This window comes from Haliotis rufescens, unplaced genomic scaffold, assembly GCF_023055435.1.
Source record: "Haliotis rufescens isolate VD_foot unplaced genomic scaffold, xgHalRufe1.0.p SCAF_6, whole genome shotgun sequence".
Classification (NCBI taxonomy): domain Eukaryota; kingdom Metazoa; phylum Mollusca; class Gastropoda; order Lepetellida; family Haliotidae; genus Haliotis; species Haliotis rufescens.
The window spans coordinates 9,864,808-9,891,418 of record NW_025964334.1 but is presented as its reverse complement, the minus strand read 5'-3'; the positions used below and the strand labels follow the sequence as shown (position 1 = coordinate 9,891,418).

General features: G+C 41.7%; 1 protein-coding gene across 2 annotated transcripts in view; it reads right to left on the bottom strand.

Moving 5' to 3' along the window:
- The window catches only part of LOC124151655 (CD9 antigen-like), a 75,511-nt gene extending 50,789 nt beyond the window's left edge, over positions 1 to 24,722 (bottom strand). The window contains exon 1 of one of the 2 annotated variants that reach the window (XM_046524234.2): positions 24,459 to 24,722. In XM_046524234.2, the coding sequence (XP_046380190.2) occupies positions 24,459 to 24,524 (66 nt within the window). In that variant the 5' untranslated portion in view covers positions 24,525 to 24,722. The remainder of the gene's footprint in view (positions 1 to 24,458) is intronic. The other variant, XM_046524233.2, reaches the window with a different exon arrangement.
- Positions 24,723 to 26,611: the final 1,889 nt, after the last annotated feature.

The following is a 26,611-nucleotide window of genomic DNA, read 5'->3' as shown; positions in this document are numbered from 1 at the left end:
CTAGTGGTTAAAGCGTTCGCTCGTCACGCCGAAGACCCGGGTTCGATTCCCGACATGGGTACAATGTGTGTAGCCCATTTCTGGTGTCCCCCGCCGTGATATTGCTGGAATATTGCTAAAAGCGGCGTTAAACCATTCTCACTCACTCATACAGTTCGTCCCGATTATGTTTCTTGGTTTGTAGGCATGAAACCTGTGATCGAGGGCTTCATCATTTCGGCATTTCCTCCCACATCAAGCTGACACGCCGGGACATATGTGGAATACTGTGCAAAGCGGCGTTAAACATAACTCACTCACTCACTCACTAAAGCATGGGGGAATTTTGGGGGGGGGGGGGGGGGGGACACGCTGTCGTCAGGATGGACATGTCTGGTGGTTGTGGGGTGTTGGAGGACATTGTGCTGTTGAATCTCTATCAACGCTTCTTTATTAATGTGTAAATCTGAGAGATTTGGTGCTGTTTGCTTTTGGGCGAGGGGTTTGCGCACTACATCGATATTTCAACCTATTGAATAATGCATCGAAAGCCACAATACAGCGTTCATTTACCTCCTCTGATTGTATGATTACAGTACATGGTGTTTGTAATTTGTCACGCCACACAACCCAGCCTTGTTGACAGACATGCCTTGCCTGACGACCGCATGTTTGCACAACACAAACACATGCAGCGTTACACTGTAAGCTTTATTATTTGAAGCTCAAGGTCAGTGAATGTCCAGTCAGTCAAACCTCACATCTCGGACAGGACGGACAAAAGAGCCCTTCAAGCCGAGATCCACAACATACAGATACACCAAACATGCGACTACGTGCGTTATTTAAACAATCTCTCTCGGGAAGGGTCAGAGCGGTGTGTGCCATGTCTAATGTACGATGTATGTCCTACAAAGATGAGCTTATGATAGCAACAGGCTCTCCTTGCGCATATCGCATTCACGTAATGTCCCGCTTTCAAACCATTATAGGTCTTACACAGACCTGAAATACATATAGGTTGATTGGTTTGTTTGTTTGTTTGTTTGTTTGTTTGTTTGTTGTTTAACGCCGCACTCCACAGATTTCCAGCTATATGACGGCGTTATGTAAATAATCGAATCTGGATCAGACAATCCAGTGATTGACATCATGAACATCGATCCACGCAATTGGTATATAATGACATGCATCAACCAAGTCAGCGAGCCTGACAACCCGATCCCGTTAGTCGCCTCTTGCGACAAGCATAGTCGCCTTTTACAGCAAGCATTGGTTGCTGAAGACCTATTCTACCCCATCTTCCCGAGGCAAGAGCAACACTAGCCTTTCTATCAAAGTCCTGTTTCCACCCTTGCCACATCAAGCCCTCTTTCCTGTGCTAAATATGATTGGACTATCGCGCATGTCGTTAGTTCAGTCAGATAACGTTTAACAACATCAACATCCACAACTGGTAGGTACACCTTGGTATGAAAGTGATTTACCGCTGCCCGTCTTTGTTGACACGTCTTTTCCATCCCAAAAATATTCGCTTGAAATATGATGATAATGCCACTGTGCAGTGAAACTCATATGTCACTGGGACTTCGTTATTCCATCGCCCGTGAATACACGGGGCCGGTATGCTCTGTGGTTGTGAACATGTGCATCGTCAATCCAAAACGTAACGCCGCCATGGATCCGTGCAAGTACAAGCATCCACACACACAAGTGAATGCGTCCGCCGGGAGTGAGTGAGTGAGTTAGTTGGGTTTAACGCCGCTTTTAACAGTATTCCAGTTATATCGCGGCGTGTCAGCTTAATGTGGGAGGAAAGCCCGAAGCGATGCAGGTCTCAGACGTTTACCACTTCGGTGAAACCCACGAGCACGGGTATGGTGCTGACAAACCTAGAAACATAATCGGGGCGAACCGGGATTCGAACCCACAATCATAGGTTTCTGGCGTGCCCAAGGGACGCAATTCTGCACAGCGAATCGCGGCGCCTAAGACGACTGGGCCACCCGTGCCCCCCGTCCGCCGGGAGAGCGGAAGGTCCGGGGTTCGATCCCCGGCCGCGTCATACCAAAAGAAGTTAAAAAATGGTACTTGTTGTTACCCTGTCTGGTTCTCGGCTATCAGGGACAAAAATAAGGACTGGTCGGCTCGGAGATAGTATACTGTGTCTGAGTTGAGTATTCATGTTCAACTGCGGCATGGTATCTCAGTGTGTTAGCAATATAAAATCGGCGTCAGTCCGGACTAGAACAAGCAGCCATACAAAGACTCACTCTCCCTCTCTCTCTCTCACACACACACACACACACACACACACACACACACACACATACACACACATACACACACACACACACACACACACACAAGTCGCTATATAAGTGCAATAATCTTGAACGCGACGTTAAACCCCATTATACCTAACCCTGTGGTGTGGTCGGTATTTCTAACCAACCAATGAAATCACGGCCTGGTTCCAGCGAGAGGGAATCAGCGAGTGCTGAGACCAATGAGCGCTCAGATTACATCAATCACACGGCAATGTTTCTCACTTGACTTACAGTACCCCATTTAGTGCAAAGTTGATCACATATTAGACTTATATTTAGTCTCTTTGGATAAAACAGAGGAGGAGCCCAAATGTCAGTCTAGTAACTGAACTTTCGCTGGAAGATGTACAAAAGAAAACTAAGAGACAATTTCGTGGCAATTCTATCATGTCGTTAAGTACTCATGTGATGGATCGTAAGCATCAGTCCCGTCTCGTCCGCCCGCTTCCTGATTCCTCGAGGAATTGGGGATAAATATATGAATCACCGTCTAAAAATAGTTGACCGAGTCTGGCAAAATGGAAACGTATTCAACACGGCACCGTGAAAGCCACGCCCAGCACCTGTTGCCTGATAATCACGTGACTGCACTGTTGAACAGTAGAATGTTTTGCTGTATTGAGCATTACGTGTTGTTGACACAAACAGGTGGTGGACACTATAACATGTATGGCCAAAATTGTCTGTTCGGTTTTGCTGACAGAGCAGATTTTGGTATAAAGTTAACATTTTTGTCAGGGATGACGTACATGTTTTGCATATGAATTTTGCATGATTATATTTTGGTCTTGATAATATGATATGCGTAAAATAAGCTTTTCTTGTAGTCTATCCCACAGACTGAAACAAAAATCAGAAACTCCCCACAAGTCTAGTTTTCTTCTTAAAACGTAGAGATTCTCTGCAAATCTTAAACTATTTTCATTCTGAGACGCGTGAAGCCCATTTTTGGTGTCCCCCGCTGTGATATTGCTGGAATATTGCTTAAAGCGGCATTCTCATTCTGAGACGACGTCAGAACGTCAGAAACACTTCAACACTTCGCTGATGCACTGACTTTTATTTGAAGTTACAATCTGCAAGTCAGCACTTTCTTTCCTTCGTGTTTAAACAATCTAACACATAAGTTTACCTTCTAGAAATGCTTTATCTGTACATCATGATAACAGTTGATAAAGGAACACATTCACACAGCGAGTGGACGTCACTGATTGTGAAAGAGTCGAGGAAACAGTCCACGTTGTACCACCCGGAGTCCTGTTATCAGTCCATGACGGTTTATGTTCCGGTCGACCTTTTGACCCTCGTAGGGAGTCAGACAAGTGTGAGCAATGGCAATATCTGCCCACGTTATATCAATTCCCATCCCTTGGGAATAACGAGTTAGACAAGGTCCCTAGCTACCAATGCTGGTCGTAATAGGCAACCAAATGGATCGGGTGTCAGGTTCGGTGACTTGGTTGATGCATGTCACCGTATCCCAATTGGATCGGTGCTCATGATGTCAATCACTGGGTTGTCTGTTCCAGACTCGATTCTTAAAACACCGCCGTCAAATAGGTGGAATATTGCTGAGTGCGGCGTTAAACAACAAACAAAAAATATGAATCCAACAACTTTTGACTGTCGCCCACGCCACCATATTAACATGAGTATACTCTAGTCATCCCTTTTCGCCGAGAATGCACATAAAACATAACTTGCCAAACACGTTTGGTACGGCTAGGGTTTAATACAGAGTTGTTATTCGAGTTTACAGGCACTCGGTGGCCGCGGTCTCCCCGTGTAGATTCCGCGTTCCCAGCAACCTACTTATGCTTGTACCCGTGAAGATCCGGGGTAGAATAGGTCTTAGCAACCCTTGCTTGCCGTAAAAGGCGACTGTGTTTGCCGTAAGAGGCGACTAACGGGATCGGGTGGTCAGGCTCGCTGTCTTGGTTGATATATGTCATCGTATCCCAATTGCGTGGATCGATGCTCATGATGTCAATCACTGGATTGTCTGGCTCATACTCGATTATTTACAGACCGCTGTCATATAGCTGGAATATTGCTGAGTGATACGAGAGTAGGAATCTGATTGGTCCATAGGAGAGGTTTAGAAGGGACATAACTCGTAATAACCACTGGTGGCACTACGATCGAGCCCAGGAATTCCAGCCTAGTTCGTCAAGGGTGGAAACTGGACTTTTAAAGTTAGTTAACTCTCTTGCCTCGGGAAGGTGTATCCCAATAGCGTGGATCGATTCTCGTGATGTCAATCACTGGATTGTCTGGTCTAGACTCGATTATTTACAGACCACTGCTATTTAGCTGAAATATTGCTGAGAGCGGCGTTAATAAACAAACAAACAAACGAAATGATGTTACAACGCTATTGCAGTCATCCAGGTAAACTTGTGTTTTACAATATATATAAAGCAGCAACAAATTTCAACCACAAAGTTACTGACACGAACACCAAGTTATTGCACATAGACGCTTCGGCTCAACGCATATACAGAAGTTGCTTCACAAATGACAACCACCCGCTGAGTTGAATATAAAAGATTAGTATATCTCGAACAAGGCCAGTGTGTTTCTGCATGTAAATTTCAAAATAAACTTTAAAAACCATCCACTGTTACCAAGGAGACAGTTGAAAAGTGAATACGCATGTCACGGTTTGACGAATATTTCAAATTCTCTTCTCGTCAGACCATATTTTAATGTAGGTCTGCTCAGATCCTTCGTGAGTGAGTGAGTTGGGTTTAACGTGGCTTTTAACAGAATAACAGTTATATTGCGGCTTGCCAGTTTTATGTGGGAGGAATGACAGTAGTGATAAGGTATCAGACGTTTACCATTTCGGTGAAACCCACGAGCACGGGATTGGAGCTGACAAACCTAGAAACATAATCGGGACGGACCGGGATTCGAACCCACAATCATTGGTTCCTGGTGTGCCCAAGGAACGCAACTCTGCACAGCGAATCGCCACCCGTGCCCCAAGATCCTTCGTGAAACAGCTGATAAAGAAGGAAGGCTCCTATATACAATGGTGGCCTTTGAATTGTTAGTTGATTAATCCTCTTCTTCATAGCATCAGCGCTGAAATTCCAGGTCAGAACAGGTCCACAGGCTCCAGATAACCACAATAGCCATTGATAATTTATTTACATGCCATCATTCACTTTAGGTATTGATATTTCCAATATGTTTATAATTGGATCCAGTCTAATGGGTATGTTTACTAAGGTTTTCGAAACATATTTCTGCTTACGGGGGCACGGGTGGCCAAGTCGTCTAAGGCGCAGAGATTCGCTGTGCAGACGCCAAAAACCTATGATTGTGGGTTCGAATCCCGGTTCGCCCCGATTATGTTTCTAGATTTGTCAGCACCATACCCGTGCTCGTGGGTTTCACCGAAGTAGTAAACGTCAGAGACCTGCATCACTTCGGGCTTTCCTCCCACATTAAGCTGACACGCCGTGATATAACTGGAATACTGTTAAAAGCGGCGTTAAACCCAACTCACTCACTCACACTCTCACTTAGACGTAACGACAAAAATGGATTTAAAGACACAGCTGGATTTTAGTTATCATATATATCTGTCAGTATTAGTCACCGTCAGCCGTCACCTTTTCAAACAGTCCAATGGAGAAGAATGTACATCAACTGTCAGTCATTGTGACAGGTGATGAGTCATGTGGATTTCAGATATACATGCGACAGCTGTTCCATTTGGTCACATGTGTCAACGAACGTCCACGCGTCCAGCGTTCCGCCCTCAACGATTTCAAATACTACAATAGTGATTTATACCACTTTACCCCAACTGGCTACATCATCACATTTCAATCGACCAGTACTCGTCAACAAAAGCAGCCACTCACGCTTTCGTCTGCGTAATTATTTTCAATGAGTATCCCTTGTGATATCAATAAATCGGTCATAATGAAGGAACGTCGATGTTTGTATTCATACAAAACTGACAAGCACATTGCGGCTGGTGAAAATGTGTATGTTTGACCTTGCGATGAGGAGAGCTGAATAGCCATAAGGTCTAACCCAATTAATTAATTTGAATTTCACGACACACGCGTCGGGGTATACGACAACACAGACAGACCCCCCAGTGTACATGGTGTAGCCACCGGATCCCATAAGAGCCGAATCCTACGTCAGCCACGGGATATTCTGCCCCGAATCCACCCATATATATTTTGAAACGATCCTATTCATAAGCTAAGATTATCAAGTCTCTCATAAAGACCCTGTAACAAAAATATATTTAAAAAAATCAAATCTACAAAAGCAAGTCTACAATACTTCGGCAAGTCTAGATTTCTTCATTTTCTGAACATGCTGAAAATGAAGAGATCTCTGCGCTCCATTCTTCTGTACATAGAATATTTATCACAATACATATTTTCATTTGAGAGAGTAAAGGTTAGTCTTCTGACACATTTAAGGAAATAGAGCAACTCGTACCCGGAATACGAACACTGACGGCCTAGATACAGTTGAAAGGTTTATGGTAATCTAGTCCTCTGAGGTCGATACCTAACCTCACGGGCAGCTGCTAGACAGAGCTGGATTGTGAAACTCCATGTACTTTACAACAGCTTGCACTCACATCTGAGCCACGCTTTTAGAATATTTCCGCATGTCGAATGGGGTTACTTCACTGAGGAAACGTTGAAAAGACTTCAGTGAGTGAGTGTGTTTGGATTCACACCGCTTTTAACATTACTCCAGCCATATGACGAGACAAGAATGATATTCACATGTCGGCGATGTCCACGCTGATAGAAACTTCTGTGGTGTATATTGATAGAGGTTCATTAAAAGTCTTAAGTTTTGTTTCTATGACAACGAACCAAAATAAAGTTTGGCTGAAAACGGATTGTCACCTCTGAAATGGAAACTGCGTCAAAACAGTCATAAAAACGTTCCAAACTATTTAAAATAAACGCATGGATCAAGTTCTCCATTATCTGAGATCATGACTGATTTGTTTTCGAAGAATTCGCTCGTTCAGACCCTAGAGTACATGTTAAGTTAAATAAACTGTTGGTATTCAAGCAACAGGGTGAGTTGGGTTGAATGAGTGAGTGAGTTGGGTTGAATGAGTGAGTGAGTTGGGTTGAACACCGCTTTGAACAGTTTTATGTGACGGCATTTTAGATAAGGGGTGAACGTCCAGTGTGATGCAGGTCAAAGACGTTTACCACTTTGATGACACACACACACACACACAAGCACGCAACCTGGAAACAATGAGGGCAAACTGGGATTCGAACCACCGGGGTTTGACTCTGCACAGCAACTGGGCCACCTGGGAACCATTAATATCCCGGTATATAGTGTAAGTATAGGATATAAACCGCCTCCGCGGGCTATCCGTGAAAATAATGCAGTTCGGCAAAGAAAAAGCCCAAGGGCTTTTCCTGCGCTGGAGTGCATTATTTTCACGGATAGCCATAGGAGAAGGTTTATATCTGACTTATAAACCGACAGATATGAAGATGCTTTTTTGTTTACATGACAGAACTTCAATTCTGAAATTTCAATTGTAGCACTCGAAAGTTCGCAGTCAAAAGCGCACAGCTCGAGAATCCCGTGGGCAGCGAGATTTTTGGGAGAAAAGAACAACCTGTTGTAATAATGGTAATGCATCACTGGATGTTTATAAATACCCTTATCCTCCTCCATCTAACAAATCAACTGATCTTCCCGCTCAACTTCCCGGACATTTGTACACATGCGCAGTATCCTACGTGTACACGCATGGAAGCAAACCGCGAACAAGTATTAACATTAACCTAAATTAGAATACAGGATCGCAACACAAAGTATGTTTTTTACTGAAGCAGCTGTTAATGTCGCTCATGGTTAGTCATATCACATTGGATGTGGGAGAATCAATGGGCCGGGAAATGTAATTGCGGTGGCTGTACATGAATTGATAGTTACATTACAATGTCAAGGATGAAACTATAGAAACTCGTGGTCCTCATTTAATCAAGAAAAATATTAGCAAATACCTCTATGTCGCGTTCGGTTTGAATTCATTTCCGTGAATCACCGACCTTTCTGTTGCGCTTTCACACCGATAGTTAGCCTATTACAACGCCAGTTTTAGCTGCACTGATAGTAGTCAATGGCATTACTGATTAGGACCATTCAGGCGGGATCAGTCTACAGTCAGTACAATTACTTAATGTCCACATTGGACTGGGAGTTGATACAATCTGACGAATACGTAAATGGCTAGACTGACATCTAGTCTCTGAAATGAACATATCGTTCAGAAAAAAACAGTTGTTCAATTATCTTAATAAAAATATAATAAAAGGGAGCCCAGTGACTCTTCATTTACTGCAGTAATCTAGACTTGCCAAACAATATAGACTTGCATGGGCTGTATTTGATATATATATTTGTATCAGGGTCTGTAAGACAGACTATTAAATGGCTTGCAGTGAGTGAGTGAGTTATGTTGAATGCCGCTTTCTACGGAAGCATTATGTTTTTTGTCACGCATCGCTCAGCAATATTCCATCTTTCTGATGGCGGTCTGTAGATAATCTGGACCCGATAATAGTGACTGACAACATGAGCATCGATCTTCGCAAGTGGGCTTAGAATGAGAGCAAAGCCATGACTATATCCTAGTTGTTTACGTTACAATTCCTGCAAAGCTTCTGAGCAAGGATATGGGGTTCCGATCCAACGAAAAGTGGGATTTGAACTCATATCCTGAGTGGATCCTGGCAGGGATAAGGGAGAGAACTCTGCATAGTGAGACGCGGCGCCCGAAGCATCAAATAAACCTGTTCAGATGCTCCTTTCGGGAATAAAAACTGTATGTTTCTACAAACGTCCCGGTCTTTCGATCTCCAAGCAAATGTGAGGATATTGGTGTCGAGCATAGTAAGATAAGCCGTTGTATTGTTGAGCTGCCCCATACACGCAGCATGTAGAATATATGTGACAGGACGGAAGGCCCATCCGGACCACGGATGACAACGAATAACCTAACAGTAAAATGACGTGATAACATTGCACAATTCTGCTTGTCGACGGCGAGTGTCCCCGCTTGCTTTATCCCCACATGCTTCAAACACCACAAACGGATACACCTCACACTAAACATACAGCACTGGGCACGTGTAGTGTCCTCTCTATAACCTTCATAGAACGAAGACAAGCCAGTCCGGATATCCCCGCACTGGAATTTTGGGAGCGTCTGGACATATACAAAGGAGCATTATTACGTTTCAACGATTCTTTACCTTTTTTTTCACCGAAAATGGGTTAATCTTGAAGATGTCGGGGTAAAAGAGGATTAACTGTATTTAGTTTTTTTTATCAGTGAAAGTGTAAACGTATATTCACACTACCTGTGATTTTCAACTACTGGTGAGAAATGTAAATTTTGACACCTTCTCCGTACTTGTTTGAGGAGCTGAATAAATTTCAGAAGCAAAAAATAACCTTTTCGTCCTGGGAATAATAAAACAAAGTCTCTTTGAGATAAGTCTGTGAGTTGCTTGGCAACATCTTTGGCGACGTATACACTTCAAAATGGACGTCACAGAGGGTGAATCTTAAGAAATGCACGAGGTAACTTCTTAACTGAAAATATAATTGTATTTATGCCAAAGGAAAACCATTTGTATAGACCCAAAATGAATCAGTGAGCGTAATACGATTATAAGATGATTGACAATACACCTAGTAAACTTGAGAGAGGTCGTATAAATGGCGCGAAAACCTAACCCATAAAACCTCACACAGACGATTAACGCACAGGACAAGATACCTCGCGAAGCCAACATGGAAGCGAAGTTATTCGAGAAAAGCTGAATAAATAGAATACGTTTGTGTATGTCAACACTTGTCTTGGTCTGTTTCCGAGGAGTAATACGGCCTGGAAGCACGAATAAATATCATGAGACGCTGCTTTCTATCTAAACACCAGCAAAGTGCCAGTTATCTGGATACTGTCGAGGGAGGGCACTGCGGCCGGGAGTGGTGAATAGCGGCCCTTGCTAGTGGATACTTCAATGGGTAAATCAGATTTGTTACATACTGGATAATGTCATTTGAAACATCCAACGTGAATAGGAGAGGTATATAAGCATTAGTCCTGCGAGTGTCGAGGGCTTCGGGCTTGTCCAACACTGAACGTCTTCCCGAGGCAAGGGTGTCCACAAGCTAGTTGCCACTGATGTCTTGCACAGAGTCTTGCAACTCCGCACAGGCAATTGTGGTGCCTCAGGAGACTTGGAGATCTCTTTCTTTACCGTTTGGTAATGATGCAGGATGTCCAAAAATATACCACCCCTGATGTTAGTTTGTTTGTTGTTTAACGCCACACTCAGGAATATTCCAACTATATGACGGCGGTCTGTAAATTATCGAATCTGGATCAGACAATCCAGTGATTGATATCATGAGCATCGATCCACGCAATTGGGATACGATGACATGCATCAACCAAAATATGCGAACCTGACCACCTAATCCCGTTAGTCGCTTCTTAAGACAAGCATGGTCGCTTCTTACGGCAAGCATGGGTTGCTGAAGACCTGTACTACCCCATATCACCCCTGATGTCTGGGTATGACACAGAACAAGGTGACAGTGGTATCTTGGTAACCAATGCCAACGAAACGTAGAAATAGATATCCCTTATTTACGAGAGAATTAAACTAAGAACAAATTACCCTTTAATATGACAAGCTGTCAAAACACGTCCGTTTTCCAACATTACTCTACGCACATGCAATATTGGGTTACAGCTAACGTTTTAATATTTGCCTGATGCTATTAAAACTGATTTATAACAGACCCATTTACCATTCGTTAATAGATTTCAACATATCGTATAACAATGCGATCAGTGTTCCAGCTACGTCACAATGGTATCGAAATACATAAAGGTGGTTCTACATTTAAACATACCCACTTGTTAAAATGTCAAGTAGCGCTTAAACATATTTTTTATATAAAAAAGTCATTAAAGTCAAAATGTGTGCTACATTAACGTTCTGACCAGACACACTTGCTTTTGTTCAATACGTCACATACTCATAATGAGGGGCGGTAGCCAAGTGGTTAAAGCTTTCGCTCGTCACGCCGAAGACCCGGGTTCAATTCCCGACATGGGTACAATGTGTGAAGCCCATTTCTGGTGTCCCCCACCGAGATATTGCTGGAATATTGCTAAAAGCGGCGTAAAACCATTCTCACTCACTCATAATGAAAGTCAACTCGATTATCTAATAGAATGTTTTGTAGCTGTCACATCGCAATAGTTATTTGAGTACCGCTTCCATTGCTTCCCTGTTTCTTTGCATCATATATCCTGAGAACCAATCCCTGTATCCATCTAGAATAACATACAGTGTTGCTTTACAAATTTCTCATCAGGTATTAGTTGCATCGAAACCATTTATCAAAATGAATGAATCAATAGTATTACTTTACGCCGCTTCAGCAACTTTCCAGCTGTTTCCGCGTATATATCAAAATATGATCAATGTTTAATGTTTCAGAAAGTTATGGGTAAATACATCCTGTCATTCCTCATAAATATATTTAAGGAACAGTACCATGTGAATATGTAGTGTCAGTGCCAGGTACGCACATGCTTTCTGTGGGCTATAAAAAGGTAAATCTATGTGTTATCATTCCATGTCGGTCAAGGTCGTATCCAACAACAACGTCCCGTCGTAACAAGGACGTAATTAACACAGCACTCGGGCTCGCTTAAAGTTTAGGCAGACACCTGATGATATACGCGATCCAGTAGTCACGTGATCACAATCTTGGTTTAAGTCTACTTAACGGAGGTCATTCGGCAATTGCGTGCATAAATAATACTGTAGGGGGACTAACGCTGCGAGTTGGTTTTAATCCCCATTATTTCTAATACTCTCAGACGTAGGTGATAACTGGGAATAGAGAAAGAACAAACTGGCAAATGAAGTGTATCTAATAAGATTATCACAGCCGATTTCAGGGCGTGATCATATTGTTTGTTCCATATTCGTTACCAAAGGTATTATGTACAAAATGAAGTTGAAGGTCATTAGGTTATCGGGAAATACGTTGCCTAAAGAGGTGTATTGTTTGAGATTAGCGACCTATCCCTCGCTGATCGTATTACCAAGCAGACTTTAGACACACATACATCCCCACACCCATTTCACCACAAATGATAAAACGATAAAACCATAATAAGTGAGAGAAAGAATTTATGGATGTCAACCTTTCTATTATGAGGAACACAATCACTGGATTGTCTGGTCCAGACTCGTTTTTTTTCAGACCGCCGTCATATAGCTGGAATATTGCTGAGTGCGGCGTTAAACAACAAACCAACCAATTATTATGAGGAACACAATGTTTCGGAGTATATACTTACTCCGTCATCAAGTTGACATCCACAAGTTCTCTCTCTCTAATGTATGTCACTTCTAAATTACATTAAAAGATTTCATTATATTTGACTTTGTTTGTTGCTTAACGCCGCACTCAGCAATATTCCAGGTATATGACGGCTGTAAATAATCGAATCTGGACCAGACAGTCCAGTGTTTGACATCATGAGCATCGATCCACGCAATTGGGATAAAGAGACGACCACTTAAACTGACCACCCGATCATCATTAATATCATCAACAAGTGAGTGAGTATTCCAGCAATATCACGGCGGGGAAAACCGGAAAATGGGCTCCACACATTGTACCCATGTAGGGAATCGAACCCGTTCCTTCGGCGTGACGAGGCCCAACCACTAGGCTACCCTACCGGCCCTGACGTAAGACGAAAAACGAAACACAATTCCATGATATAAATTTTTGACATTCACTTCGGTTAACATTCCTAAAACTCATTTATCGCTATATTGAAATTATTTTTTAATAGAAATGGGCACTAGCCGTCCAAGCAGGTTTGAAGTCATTCAAGCCATCCTCGATTATCTGGGGTATATACACGGGATCCATTATTTTGTTATAAGAGAATGCAAACCAAAATACATTGGATGATTGATCGTGATTATGTTTAAACACCCTTAATGTGTACGCATGGGCTCTTGGCAGCCATCCCCTGGAACAGATTAGAGCTAGGTTTCATATTAATTTCAATCATGACTCTTTATCATGAAATTTGCATCTTATACCAGCAAGCACCTGTTTAACTAAAAATACACGTAAAAAACCACCACGATTTATTGTTTCGAAAGTAAGGTTAGGCTTGGAGATGAGTCAGCCTGTGAAGTAATTAAGGTGCGCAATCTGATACATGTGATAACATCTTAGATGTAACTGATAAATGTCAGCGTGTAGGCACTGGGTCTTTTTCTATTTTCCCTCAAATAGTGACAATGAGCGGTGAGCAGTGACATTTGGTTCCGTTACAGGAAACGTTGGTTTTCAATTAGTCACCGTTAAAGTGGTAGTCCGTCATTCTGACCCTGAAACAAATATATCCAATATGTCCCGTCTATAACAGTAAGCAAGTCTAGATTACTGCAGTTTCTGAAAAAAATGTCTCTGGGCTCCTATTATATATTTTATTGAGATAATTTGACATGTTTTTTCTGTAAAATATTTTCATATCAGAGATCCTATGTAGGTCTATTAATCTCATGTAATGAGTCTTTATGAACTAAACGTTCTTTTGGGGTTCCTGATGAGAATCAAGTTAAAAGATTCAGCGCGTGATGGAGATGATATCTGCATCATTCCATCTATATCACGTGGCGTGTACATCATCAGATCTGCAGACCCGTGAAGATGCGGGTTAGAATAGATATTTGTCGTAAGAGGCGACTAACGGGATCGGGTGGTTTATTTATCGCGACGCTCAATATTCCAGATGTATGACAGTGGTCTGTAAATAATCATGTCTTGACAAGACAATAGTGATTAACATCATGAGCGTCGATCTACGTAATTGGGATACCATGACATGACTCAACCAAGTCAGCGAGCCTGTCCATCCGATCCCGTTAGTCGTCTATATCCCATTGGTTGCTGAAGACCTATTCTATCCCGGATCTTCACGGGACGAGACATGCATGGGTTGCTGAAGACCTATTCTATCCCGGATCTTCACGGGGCCAGCCAACATTTAATATTTCTATCTGAAATCAGGAGCCAATCATTTGTTTGGAAGCACAACATATTCTTTTTGGAACACATCCTTGTGAAAAGCAGAAATATTTTTTTCCAGCATATTCGGAAAAGAAGCCAGAAATATTCACTGTGTCGTCCTATCCTGTGCAGTGCTACACACTTCCAAACCAAATAATGTGGGCAGAATCTAAACCCACAGTAAACCTGTCATTTAACATCTGAGAAACCATCCAGGATGCATTAATGGCTCTAACATCATCCGAGTCATCAATGGTGGAATCGATGCCTTGAGGGTATTAATGTTGATTAGAAGACAAAAATATTCTTGATAACTTCTCGATGCCGTCACCATGGCAACAGTTCCTGAAAGTGTTGGGGGAATGCAACTGTTGTTGCAGAACAGACAAATAACTCCTCTTTTACGCCAGCGATAAACAACAAACATACCTTTTCCAATTATTCTCCAATAGATCGCAGAAAAATGTGTCGAATGACGTCCTCTGCTTTCTTCAGTTTCTGGGGTCGGTCGGATAGCCTAGTGGTTAAAGCGTTCGTTCGTCACGCAAAAGACCCGGGTTCGATTCCCGACATGTGTACAATGTGTGACGCCCATTACTTGTGTGCCCCGCCGTGAAATTGCTGGAATATTGCTAAAAGCGGCGTAAAACCATACTCGCTCACTCACTCATACGTTTCTGAATGTTAATCCCTTAAAATTAGGCGGTGGGGTAGCCTAGTGGTTAAAGCGTGCGCTCGTAACGCCGAACACCGTGTCCGATTCTCCACATGGGTAAAATGTGTGAAGCCCATTGCTGGTGTCCCCGGCCGTGATATTGCTGGAATATAGCTAAATGCCACTCCCTTGAAGTTACCAATCCAAAAAAGGAGGACCAATATTTTGGGTACAATGCAGCATCAGTGCACACACTGTTGTAGCATTACACATGCCAGTTTACAAGCATTGCAATTCGAAAGTCAACAGCGGAGGGCAACCATCTATCATGGCATTAAAGGTAAGTGACAGAGGCCAATTTGCACATTCTGTAACGTTGTTTTTCCAAGAAAAGGATATAACTGTATCGATCCTTCATGTCAGGATATATCAGCGATGTACGTCTAGCCTGCCATCGCGCAACAGTTGTCGCTATAAACTACTATCAAGCAGCCTTGGGGACGCAATGAATTACAAACGTTAAGAGCGTTTTAACTCATGTATGTATTGACTGCTTGAACATGCTCGCATGCACAGCAATAATGACCAAACAATAGCTATGCCCGACTACAGCAGGACGGTGCATTGGTTGGGTGCATAGCCACAACAGATTGAGTGAATAAAGCACTGTCAGATGAATTACGCGGAACTATATAACAGGATCGATATACACACTGAGAAACATATTTGCAAGTGAACACATAACCTCGATATCAACTTCAGTGTAGTTGGAGTTGAAATCGTAACATATAGGGATTCCCGAAATAATGTTAGTTTAGTTACGTTTGTTTGTTTGTTGTTTAACGCCAAACTCGGCAATATTGCAGCTATATGGCGGGGTCTGTAAATAATCGAGTCTGGACCAGACAATCCAGTGATTGAAATCATCAGCATCGATACATGCAATTGACATGCGATGACATGCAACCAAGTCAGCGATCCTGACCTCCCGAACCCGTTAGTCGTCTCTTTTACGACAACATGTGTTGCTAAAGACCCATTCTATCCCGGATCATTACGGGTCAATAATGAAATGTGTTTGGTTAAATAAAAATAATTTCATAAAGGAACTCTAGAGTATTAAGGAAGCGCGATTCTGTACAAAACGCCACCAGCTGTATATGGGTACATGTTGCTGGAGCTGAGAAGAGGATGATAATGGTATGGCGTGATTGTTAATAAAACAATAGACACTAGAGTCTGAAGGGCTGACTATAGACATCAATGATTGTTCGAGTGGCGTTCATGTATATCACCGACATATTACAGTTGTACCATAGTAATCGCAAGGAAACCGATCAGTTTTCTGTCAATATTTCTGAAATAACCAGACACAACCTGTGCAGATTGAACCCTGAAACAGGATTCACCAAGATGTTTAGGTGCAACTGACACAGCTGAACTTCGGGTCGGCTTACAAAGGAAAGTATTTTTTCTGTGGAATATCCTGAAATGCTTTGAGTTTTCGGAGATTCATTAATTCATCACAAATTACTTACAATCCAGCAGAGCTCCAGATAACTTTTTGAGCAATTGAGTTTTTACTCTAGGGTTTCTATTTCAATTGGGTTGCACGCAAGCTAAAAAAGCTTCATTGGGTATTTACGCGTGCTGTTTTTTAAACATTTGAGTTTTTTCTCTAATGCACGCGTTTTTGTATGCAAGATGATTGAAAGTAATTGGGTTTTGAATATTTTTGGGAGTGTTTTGCGCAAATACGCAGCTTATCTGTAGCTCTGAATCCACCTCCCCAAGACAATCACTGCTGTACCCGTCAGGGGCAATGAGAAGAAGAGTGAGTGAGTGAGTGAGTATGGTTTTACGCCGCTTTAAGCAATATTCCATCAATATCACGGCGGGGGACACCAGAAATGGGCTTCACACATTGTACCCATGTCGGGAATCGAACCCGGATCGTCGGGGTGACGACCGAACGCTTTAACCACTAGGCTACCCGACCGCCCCTATGAGAAGAAGCAAAAAGCCACTTTTTCAAACATATAGAGATACATTATTCTTTTGCAACCTGCCCCCAGGCACGACTATTTTCCCATCAAAACCCCACCCACGGCTGCTCTATGAGAGGCAAGTCAGCTGTCCGCTCGAACGTTATAAAGATGTTGTACCAAGTATTAACAATGTATTTAGGAATCCAACCCCGTGAGACGAACTTTTTTCTAGTTGATTATTTGGCTTAGTGTAAAACACCTCACGCTTCTCACAAATCTCCACGGGCTTCCAACAGCCATAATTTTCAGCCTTGGCTTTAAGGCATGGGGACTCGGGAGATCAGTCCGCGGCCAAAGGGCATACGGTGTGCCCTTCATGCTGTTTTATAGCCCCAAGAAGGTGTGATCGGCATTCCTACGTCATCTCGTCGGTTTCCAAGCGTTGAGAATCCTCATACGTGCCGACGGTGGAGAAATGCCCGGGTTTTAACTCACCCGGATCAAAGTGTCGGACGTGACCTTGTAGAATGCCTGACACATTAAACCCAAACGTACTACAGTCGCAAGCATGCGCGACATGTTGAACACACCTGACAAGTTCGAGTAGTCGTCAGTGATCAACCTTTCGATGTCGTAATTGTAGAACACGTTGACGAATCAATTATACACCGCATTAACCGATGACACGGGGATTTCTGATTGTTTTTTATTTTATTCCATGTTTTTTTACGCGGTATATAAGGAATTGAACATGCCGTAACTGAAAAGGTGAACTCTATCGACAAAGTCAGGATGTGTTATCCGCGTTCATTAAAACTCGGGCATGTGTTCTGCGTCACACTTCAAGGCCTTCGTTGGCGTCAGGGCGTCCATTTAAAACGTCAAAACCATTCATCATTGGGCCCGTATTATACAATATAATATTAAACGTCAACGCCAGAGAATAGCCAGTCTCGAAATTCCGTTGAAACAGTTTCTATTGGACTCTACACAAAACAGTGATGAAACTATATAAATGGATCACTGAAAATCAGTGATAACAACAGGTGTTCGCGAAAAAGCAAGAATGTCCTGGCCTACCGTTAGCACCCGCCACTGACACAATCTGCATAAAAAAGAGTTGTCTGACCAGGCAAATAAAACTATCAAGAAAGATAGTCGCCGATAAATACACACACACACACAAAAAAACGATTCCAACAGCGCAGAGAACATGCTGAACATGACATATATTAAAATCACCGGATAAAATGCATACATGCACCTAAACCATAAATAGTTCGGTAGGGCGTTCATCATAGAATGTTTGCACAGATTCCGCATGCTTAACGTTATTAGTCACATTCGAGGGCGTTATATCGAGGGGAAACATTTAAAAAGTATACATCACAACCGAGGACAATCCTACAATAAACTGCACCTAAAATACACAGTACAAATACGAGGATATCATTAATCCTGAGTTCAAGGTTGAAACACTCAACTTAAAGTAAATTATTTCTACATGCTGAAATAATTACTCAAAATTTGCGAGCTGAAAACCATTTTCAAAATATGCAGTTTATAAACAGGATGATGGTAAAATACACCAACCGTTAATGGCTTGATGGAATGACGAAACATCTTTATTCAGTTAATTCAGGATTCGACCTGCACTGGTGCGGATTGCGAAAGGGACAAGACCGCGGCATCAGACGAAGTCGATTTTGACATTATGACAGCTGTCTGACATAGTTCCTAAAACAATGCATCACAAATGAGTGTTGGTCTCTCGTCATACGTGGATGAACAACAGTTACATGCTGTCTTGAGTATTAGGTTAATCGATAAGCACACTGAAGGTATTGATCCTAACACCTCCTTTTTCCTTGGTTTCCATTTTCACATCAAAACTGAATAACGATAGGAGAAACAATTATTTACAACATTCAGATGTCGTGATCACTGACTCGACTGTCATTCTTATTGTCGGAATTTGTCGGTGATATGTCGTGAATTGAATTGTTGAAGGAAAGGCTTTGTTAAATATAAATGTAAGGGATCTTTAGTCGACATCAGCACATTTTCTCATCAATAACAATTTTGTTTTTCAGTGCACTACCGGCCCTTCGGGTCGTCTAATTGACACTTTACGTGTGTGTGCTCTGAACAATGTCCCGTTTCATAGCTGTCAGTTTAATGTGGCAGAAAATACACAGGATTCTACACCATTGCCATTAAGGCAACAAAGATCCGATAGTAATCACGGTGAATTTGGCAATCTTCGAAACCTAATTAATAGGATCCTGGTAGCTAAGGGAGGTAATTCTACGCAGAGACCCGTCACTTTGAGGAGCAGCGTGATATAATCTAGTCCCAATTTTCGAGTGAGTGAGTTGAGTTTGACATCACATTTAAGTGTTTCAGTTATTTCCCGGCGTGTCATCTAGATGCGGGAGGCAAGTTCGAAGTGATGCAGGTCTCAGATAGTTACCAAGTTGGTGAAAACAACGACCAGTGTGTTGTTTGCGAACCAACAATCTTAATCAGGTTAAACAGGGATTCGAACCAGCGGCCATAGGTTTCTGGTATGCACCTTAGATGACTGGATCACCCGTGCTCCCTAAATTATTGATACAAAGCTCTTTAAATTAGATTTGAAACTGATATTGCTACTGTAATCACATTTCTCTCTTTCAGAAACCAAAATGAACTTAATCTCTATGTATAACAAACGAAAGAAAAAAATCAGACTCGACATTTGTTTAGCTTAATGTTAATTGACTTTTTCCGGATGTGCGTTGCCCTTAAAATACCTACATGTATCTTGCCATAAAGAAAACTACGTTCCTCCCTTCTAATAAAAGCAAACGACGCTAAAACACTGGCTAAAACATTGCTATTGCATCGACCTCAAGTCACAGCAATGGTGTCAATTATCATGATAATGCTGAACAACTCTAAATATGCACCATATGTTTTCGTTTTCCGCACCACTAACGCAACACTGGCCGAATGCTTCCTGTTCATCATTTCTGCAAAGAGTGTAAGGTTGAGTCTGGCTATTTTTAAACAGGCTGAAAGACACAAGCTGTGGTTTTGTCAGGTTTCATATAGCAGCATACCAGACCCTCTCGTGTGCACCGCCTGACTTACAAGCTGGTGTTTAATTAACATAACACACATCCCGGACCCTGTCGTCTCGTCCACACGCCCTTATCGTGCATTATGTCAAACTTAGTTGCGATAATTTGTTCAGAGTACCATGAGATTTTGAGAACATTCAAACTGATCATTCACCACCTTTGATTTAAGCTATATGTTTCACGTACGGAAGCCTTAAAGGGCCATTTGTTTTTTTTCTTGAAGTTTCAAGATACTGTGTTGAAAGGTAAATGGTCAAGATACTGACTTAAAATTTTCAACTTATTAGTATCATAAAATTTTAACATAGCATCTTGAAATTTCAACTTAGCATCTTGATATTTCAACATAGCTATGTGTAGTGTCTCGCAATTCACATTTATTCAAACACAGCACCATCGCGAATACTTTTTGTACGTACAACCTTTGTGGAATGTGCACAACGCCCTGGATATATTGTGTCTTTGTTTTAATGCAACCATATTTTGGCGTGACTGCAAATCTGAATCTCGAGCTGGCAGAATGCAATTTCTGTAACGCCCGTTTCCTGATAACATTGTGCAATTATCTCTGTCCGTCTTTGTGGTGTCAGACATCCATTTGCTAATTACACCCTAAGACCATCAATTGCTGGACTTAAAGGGACATCCATTTTCCCAGTAAAACGAACGAGCAGTAAGGCCATCGTCAAATCCTGTATCAACAACAACGTGAACGTTCACTTGCATCATCAATCATCCGGACCCGTGAAGATCCGGGGTAGAATAGGTCTTCAGCAACCCATGCTTGTCGTACGAGGCGACTAACAGGACTTGGTTGATGCATGTCATCGTATCCAAATTGCGTGGATCGATACTCATGATGTCAATCACTGGATTGTCTGGTCCATACTCGATTATTTACAGACCGACGTCATATAGCTGGAATATTGCTGAGTGCGGCATTAAACAACAAACAAGCAAACAACAAACAAGCAAACATCAATCATCCGCCTCACCATGCTCACCGTGAAGATACTCGTTAATTGGTCTACAGCAAACCATGCATGTCGTAAGAGGGGACTGAGGGGATCGGGTGGTTAGGGTTTTGACCTGGTTGACCCATGTCATCGTATCCCAGTCAATCACTAGACTATTTACCGATCGCGCTATTTGCTGGAATATTGCTTACTGTGGCGTTAACCAAAAGCTGGTCAAAGTCATTATAGCCCGGTGAATGGTGAATAGTTCCCGGTGCTTTTAGCATCGACAACAAATCCGACTCTTTTTCACTAAAATAGCATGTGATGTTGATTACATGAAGCCAATGATGAATATAAACCTTTACTCAAGTAAACTGTACTAAACTGCAGATTTGTTATTTGTAGAAGTATTCTAGTATTCTTGTTGGTACACTGAAACCTTTAACATTTTAGGAGAGTCCCTTGGGACACTCAGAATAAACCACTTTGCTATCCCTGTAAGTCATTATTGTCATTATTGGTATTTTGTTGTTGATGATGATGATGGTTGTTGCTTAAACCCATTACACTAACGAAACTATGATGTGACGAGATGCTATTACTGAGACGCTAAATCAAGATAAGGAGCCCCGATGTAGCCTTGGGCAAGTGTATCTGGTATACGTCTTTGGTCTATGTTTAACCCATGCTCACAATTCACCAGCAGAAAATCGACCAAGTCACGGTGACTCGATACACGTGTAACAGTTGGGATACACATCCACATGAGATAATTTACATGTGCACTCAGCGCCATTGCGTAGGCCTATTTCCTTGGGCGATAATAACTGCTACCTCAAAGTCCAACCTAAGGGTTATACACTACAGGGCGAATGAATCAGCGACTGAATTTGGCTCTAGTCCTATAGCCATTGCCAAACCGCCCCACTTTTGAAAAAGGCAACTTGCCACTATCAAAGAGACAACTTGAGATGTGCCATTTTAAGGGCTTTGCTATCATTATGAGGACTACTTGATTAAAAGTGTTCCGTTTCTATGGCTGAATCAAAGAATATTAGTTTTACGCAACATTCCAGCTGTATCACTGCGACCTTCAAATAAACGGACTGGACCAGACAAACCAGTGACTGACAACATGAACAAGCGTTTATGCCACCGGGGCAGGAAAACACGCGATCAGTCACGAAGCCTGCCCACCGACAAACATGGAGCCTATTCTTCCCCGGACTTTCAAGGTTATGCATTGTAGAATAAAAATAATGAAATTGTGATCATTTATATAAATATAGAAATATGACGAAAAGGCGCATATCACGAATATCGGATTATACTAAGCTAGTGCTAATCCCTAATTAGTTCTATAAAATTTATTCATTTCTCAGTGCAAAAATATCGAAATTTGAAAATCGACAAGGCAGTTTGGATTTCATTACAAAACGAATTTGCCATTAAAATGTTTAACGTTTATGATAGATGGATATTTCAATTATTTTATTTCAGACCACACTCTTCCTTGATCCATTTGGATCTAGTATATTTGTACAGTAATATTTCACAACAAAATTCCATAATTTACATGTACCCTGGAAGATGTATGAAAACAAAACTGATTTTTTTCCTTTCAGTGTATGAAGTACTTCGAAAGAAATTAACGCCCAGGCGCTTAGTTTAAATTTTAATCACAATCAAGATATTGCAGCATGGCGTTGAGGGTTTGTTACCAATAATCCATTCATAACTGCTTCCATGACAATAACATTATCATGACATGCGCAACTTTCAAATGCCTCAAGCACAAAAACAGCCTTCACGGCCGACAAATAACTTTGTTCAAGCTCACGGGTGCTTTCTTAAGTGAAACTATTAGATCGCAGTGTAGATTTCCTGACCAGTAAACAAACCATAAACGTCCCAGGCAAATAAAGACACTGCTTGGAGAAACGTAAACAAAACCACTGTCAAAAAACTAAAATCACATTCAATCGGATATAAAGGTTCTATCTCAAACACTGCCTCGATAGCAACGTGTAGTATCAGATGAATACACTTGTCTTGTCTGAAGGTCGAGGTGTGCTTTCAATCGGTGGTACGAAATTGCCCGGACTTTGTTCCGAATTTATAATAACATTTGGTGAGGACTGGTTGTATATCAATTCGTTTTACATAATTACGACTTTCAACAATATTTTACGTCTCTTAAGAATTTTACGATCAATAATGAGACCACTATCGCTGTCGTTACTACAATCTATTCTGAGTGCAACAGAAGTTCCTTCTCAAATTTAAACGTACATATTGATCACTTAGTAAAACGCATCCGGCTTCGTGATGATGGGCCAAACAGGAGAGTGCCAGTTCAGCGTGGAATACCCTAGCATAGTTACACACATCAAGATGACAAAGCTGCTGTGGTCATTGTTAATATGCCAATAATTAAACGATCGCCTAATAAAAGGCCACATAAACTTATCCAACATCCGTCCTATCATTGACCCCCAGGCTCTGACGAGCCCCCACCCCGGCTGGAGGCGGGAGGCGAGCCTTTGGACACAGGTGGGCGGCGAATGGCGGGCATACACTGGGCAGGTTTGGGCATCCATGCGTTAAACCCGTCAACAGTCTGCATTTTCAAAACAGACGCTCCGCGCGTTGCAACACTACAAATTCCGTTACAATCCCGACCGTTGTAGTTCTATCCAGCTAATTAACTCCTGCACGATATGCATGAGTTTTTAGTGGTTATCGTGGTGAATACACACACAAATTGAAGCAGACGACAACCGCTGTATTCAAAACAGGCTGCAGCTGTCTGCTTCAAAGTGAATAATATCTCAAGCCGAGACCAACGATTATTCTTATCAAGTGTATTGGATAGATTCCAAGGTGACTAGAAACATTAACTGTCCACACTCGACAGTAAGTGAAAACGAAACTGTAAAAGAATGCATGTATGCAAAATGTGGTCTGCTTTTACAACAACAATCTTCAGGCAAGGGCTGTGGCACAGTGTGTGGGGAAAAGTGGGTCGCGATACCTTGAAAGGCCTCCAGCCAGTGTGCGAGTTAATTTTAGCACCGTCAATGTATACATCCATTTAAACGCACTTGTCACGAACGACTGTAAGCAGAGCTGTCCGTACAGGCAGTGTACAGTCACAATATGTGCATGTGGAGACGATCGGAGTTGAAAACAGTCGCAAAGCAGTAGAAGACCCGTGTTGTTCGTTAGTGAAGAGAGACAAGTCAGAAAAATTGATCACTTACCCAAAATAAAAAGTTGAATGCAAACATCAAATACTTGATGCAGGTGTAACAGCTTCCTAAGCCCATGATTAGTTAATCCTTAATCCAGACACACGACAAAATACAGATCCAAAGAGTATATCCTCGGTAGGCTTGTTGAGCACAGCTATCGATTGTTCAGACTGAGCAAGCGAGAGCCTTTCAGATTAAACGGATGTGACGTCACGAGGCGCGCCGCAGTGAATCACAGAGGGAATTCTTTGAAAAACTCGAGTCATCTAACATAGATAAATATTAACAATGGGAGTTTTCAGTTTCACTGTTACAACTTAAAGTTGTGTGAGGTAAGCGTGATCATGCGACTTTCCCAGGAGCGGTTGCGCAGTGTGTTTTGTCAGCCCGTGGTGATACGCTTGTAGTCTAAAAATAGCATGCTGGTCCAGTTCGGCTGAGGGTTTGTTGCAATGCTTGGTATTCTTTTGAAGCCGGGGGACGATGATGAAGATGGCACAAGATCTTTCAACTAAACTGCGATATATGGTTGTGCAAACTGGATGTGTTGGAATGGGTACACATTATTTTTAAATCTACAGAAAAGCTTTACTTTCATTAGGATTATGTTATAAAACGTCGCGTCCAGTAAAGCAAGTGCCCCCATCCCCCATCTTTGTTGACGAATTTGTGTTTTCATTCCGAAAATGTGCGAGAGGTCACGCACTTTACGGAACTTAAAATACCACGGGATTTCTGGAAACATGTATTTTTACGTTTTTTCTTGATTTAATTACTTTTTTATGTATTTTAATTTCTTCAGAGCATCCTTCGTGCCCGGCTACATGACATCTTTCGTAAAACTTGGTACAAACATATTTGTTTCCTGTATTTTTTTTAACAAACTATTCCTTTCTTTAAAAATATATGGACAAGCGTACTTCTTTCACAGAGCATTCGTTGACCGTAGATATACAATCAACTAACAGTTTAAACTGAATATATGACAGCATATATATATAATATAGACAGATAGATCCTTCCTACCCCTGACCCCTTGTTCCAACTACCCTCCCGACTGTAGACGGGAGGGGAGACTTTCGACACAGGTTGGCGGCGGATGGCCGTCATACACAGGGCAGGATAGGGCACCATGCCTTAAATATATTTATGAGAAACCGTACCTCTTTGAAAACAATTCGTTGACCGAAGAAATACAATTAACTAAGAATTCAAAATGAAAATATGAATCCTCTAAATATATCATCCCGTTTGAACAGCTGCAAATACAGAATAATACCAGTCCGTGCATGTCATAAGAGGCGACTAACGGGATCGGGTGATGTGGCTCGGTGACTTGGTTCATGTTTGTGACCGTATCCCAGTTGCGTAAAGCTTGCTCATGATGTCAATCTCTGGCTTGTCTGATCTAGGCTCGATTATTTACAGGCTGCCTCCATATAGCTTGAACAAACTGAATGCGACGTTAAACAGCAAACAGAATTATACAGAACGCCAAATGTCGAGGTTGATATTGACATAAACAAAACAGTACAGTAATGATTCTTTACTTGCTGAGCAGAACTGACATTCGGAACTTATTGCTGGAAAGTCATGTTGCTAAGCATTTTAGAAATGTAGATAAGGGTCAGAGGTATATTTATACTGTGTTAATAAAACTAAATCTAGGAAGGCATTGCTATTGTTTAGATGCTCGTTTTACTATCTGTGTAGACACATTGTTAGAAAAGGTCTGTGCGATGAAGATGTCGAAACAAATTGTTAATTGTGTAACCTAATTAAAGATGAAAAACATTCTTTTCATTGTCCATTATATGTAGAAGTACGAAGTCCTGACATGATTACATTACGTAATGAGACTAACCTGTTCTAATTACATTACGTAATATGGCTATGGTCTGTTCTAATAACATTTCGTAATAAAGCTGTACCCTGTTCTAATTACATTACATAATAAGGCTGTACCCTGTTCTAATCACATTTCGTATTATGTCTGTACCCTGTTCTAATTACATTACATAACAAGGTCGTACCCTGTTCTAACTGAATGTCGTAATAAGGCTGTACCCTGTTCTAATTACATTTCGTAATAAAGCTGCACCCTGTTCTAATTACATTTCGTAATAAGGCTGTACATTTCGTATTATGTCTGTACCCTGTTC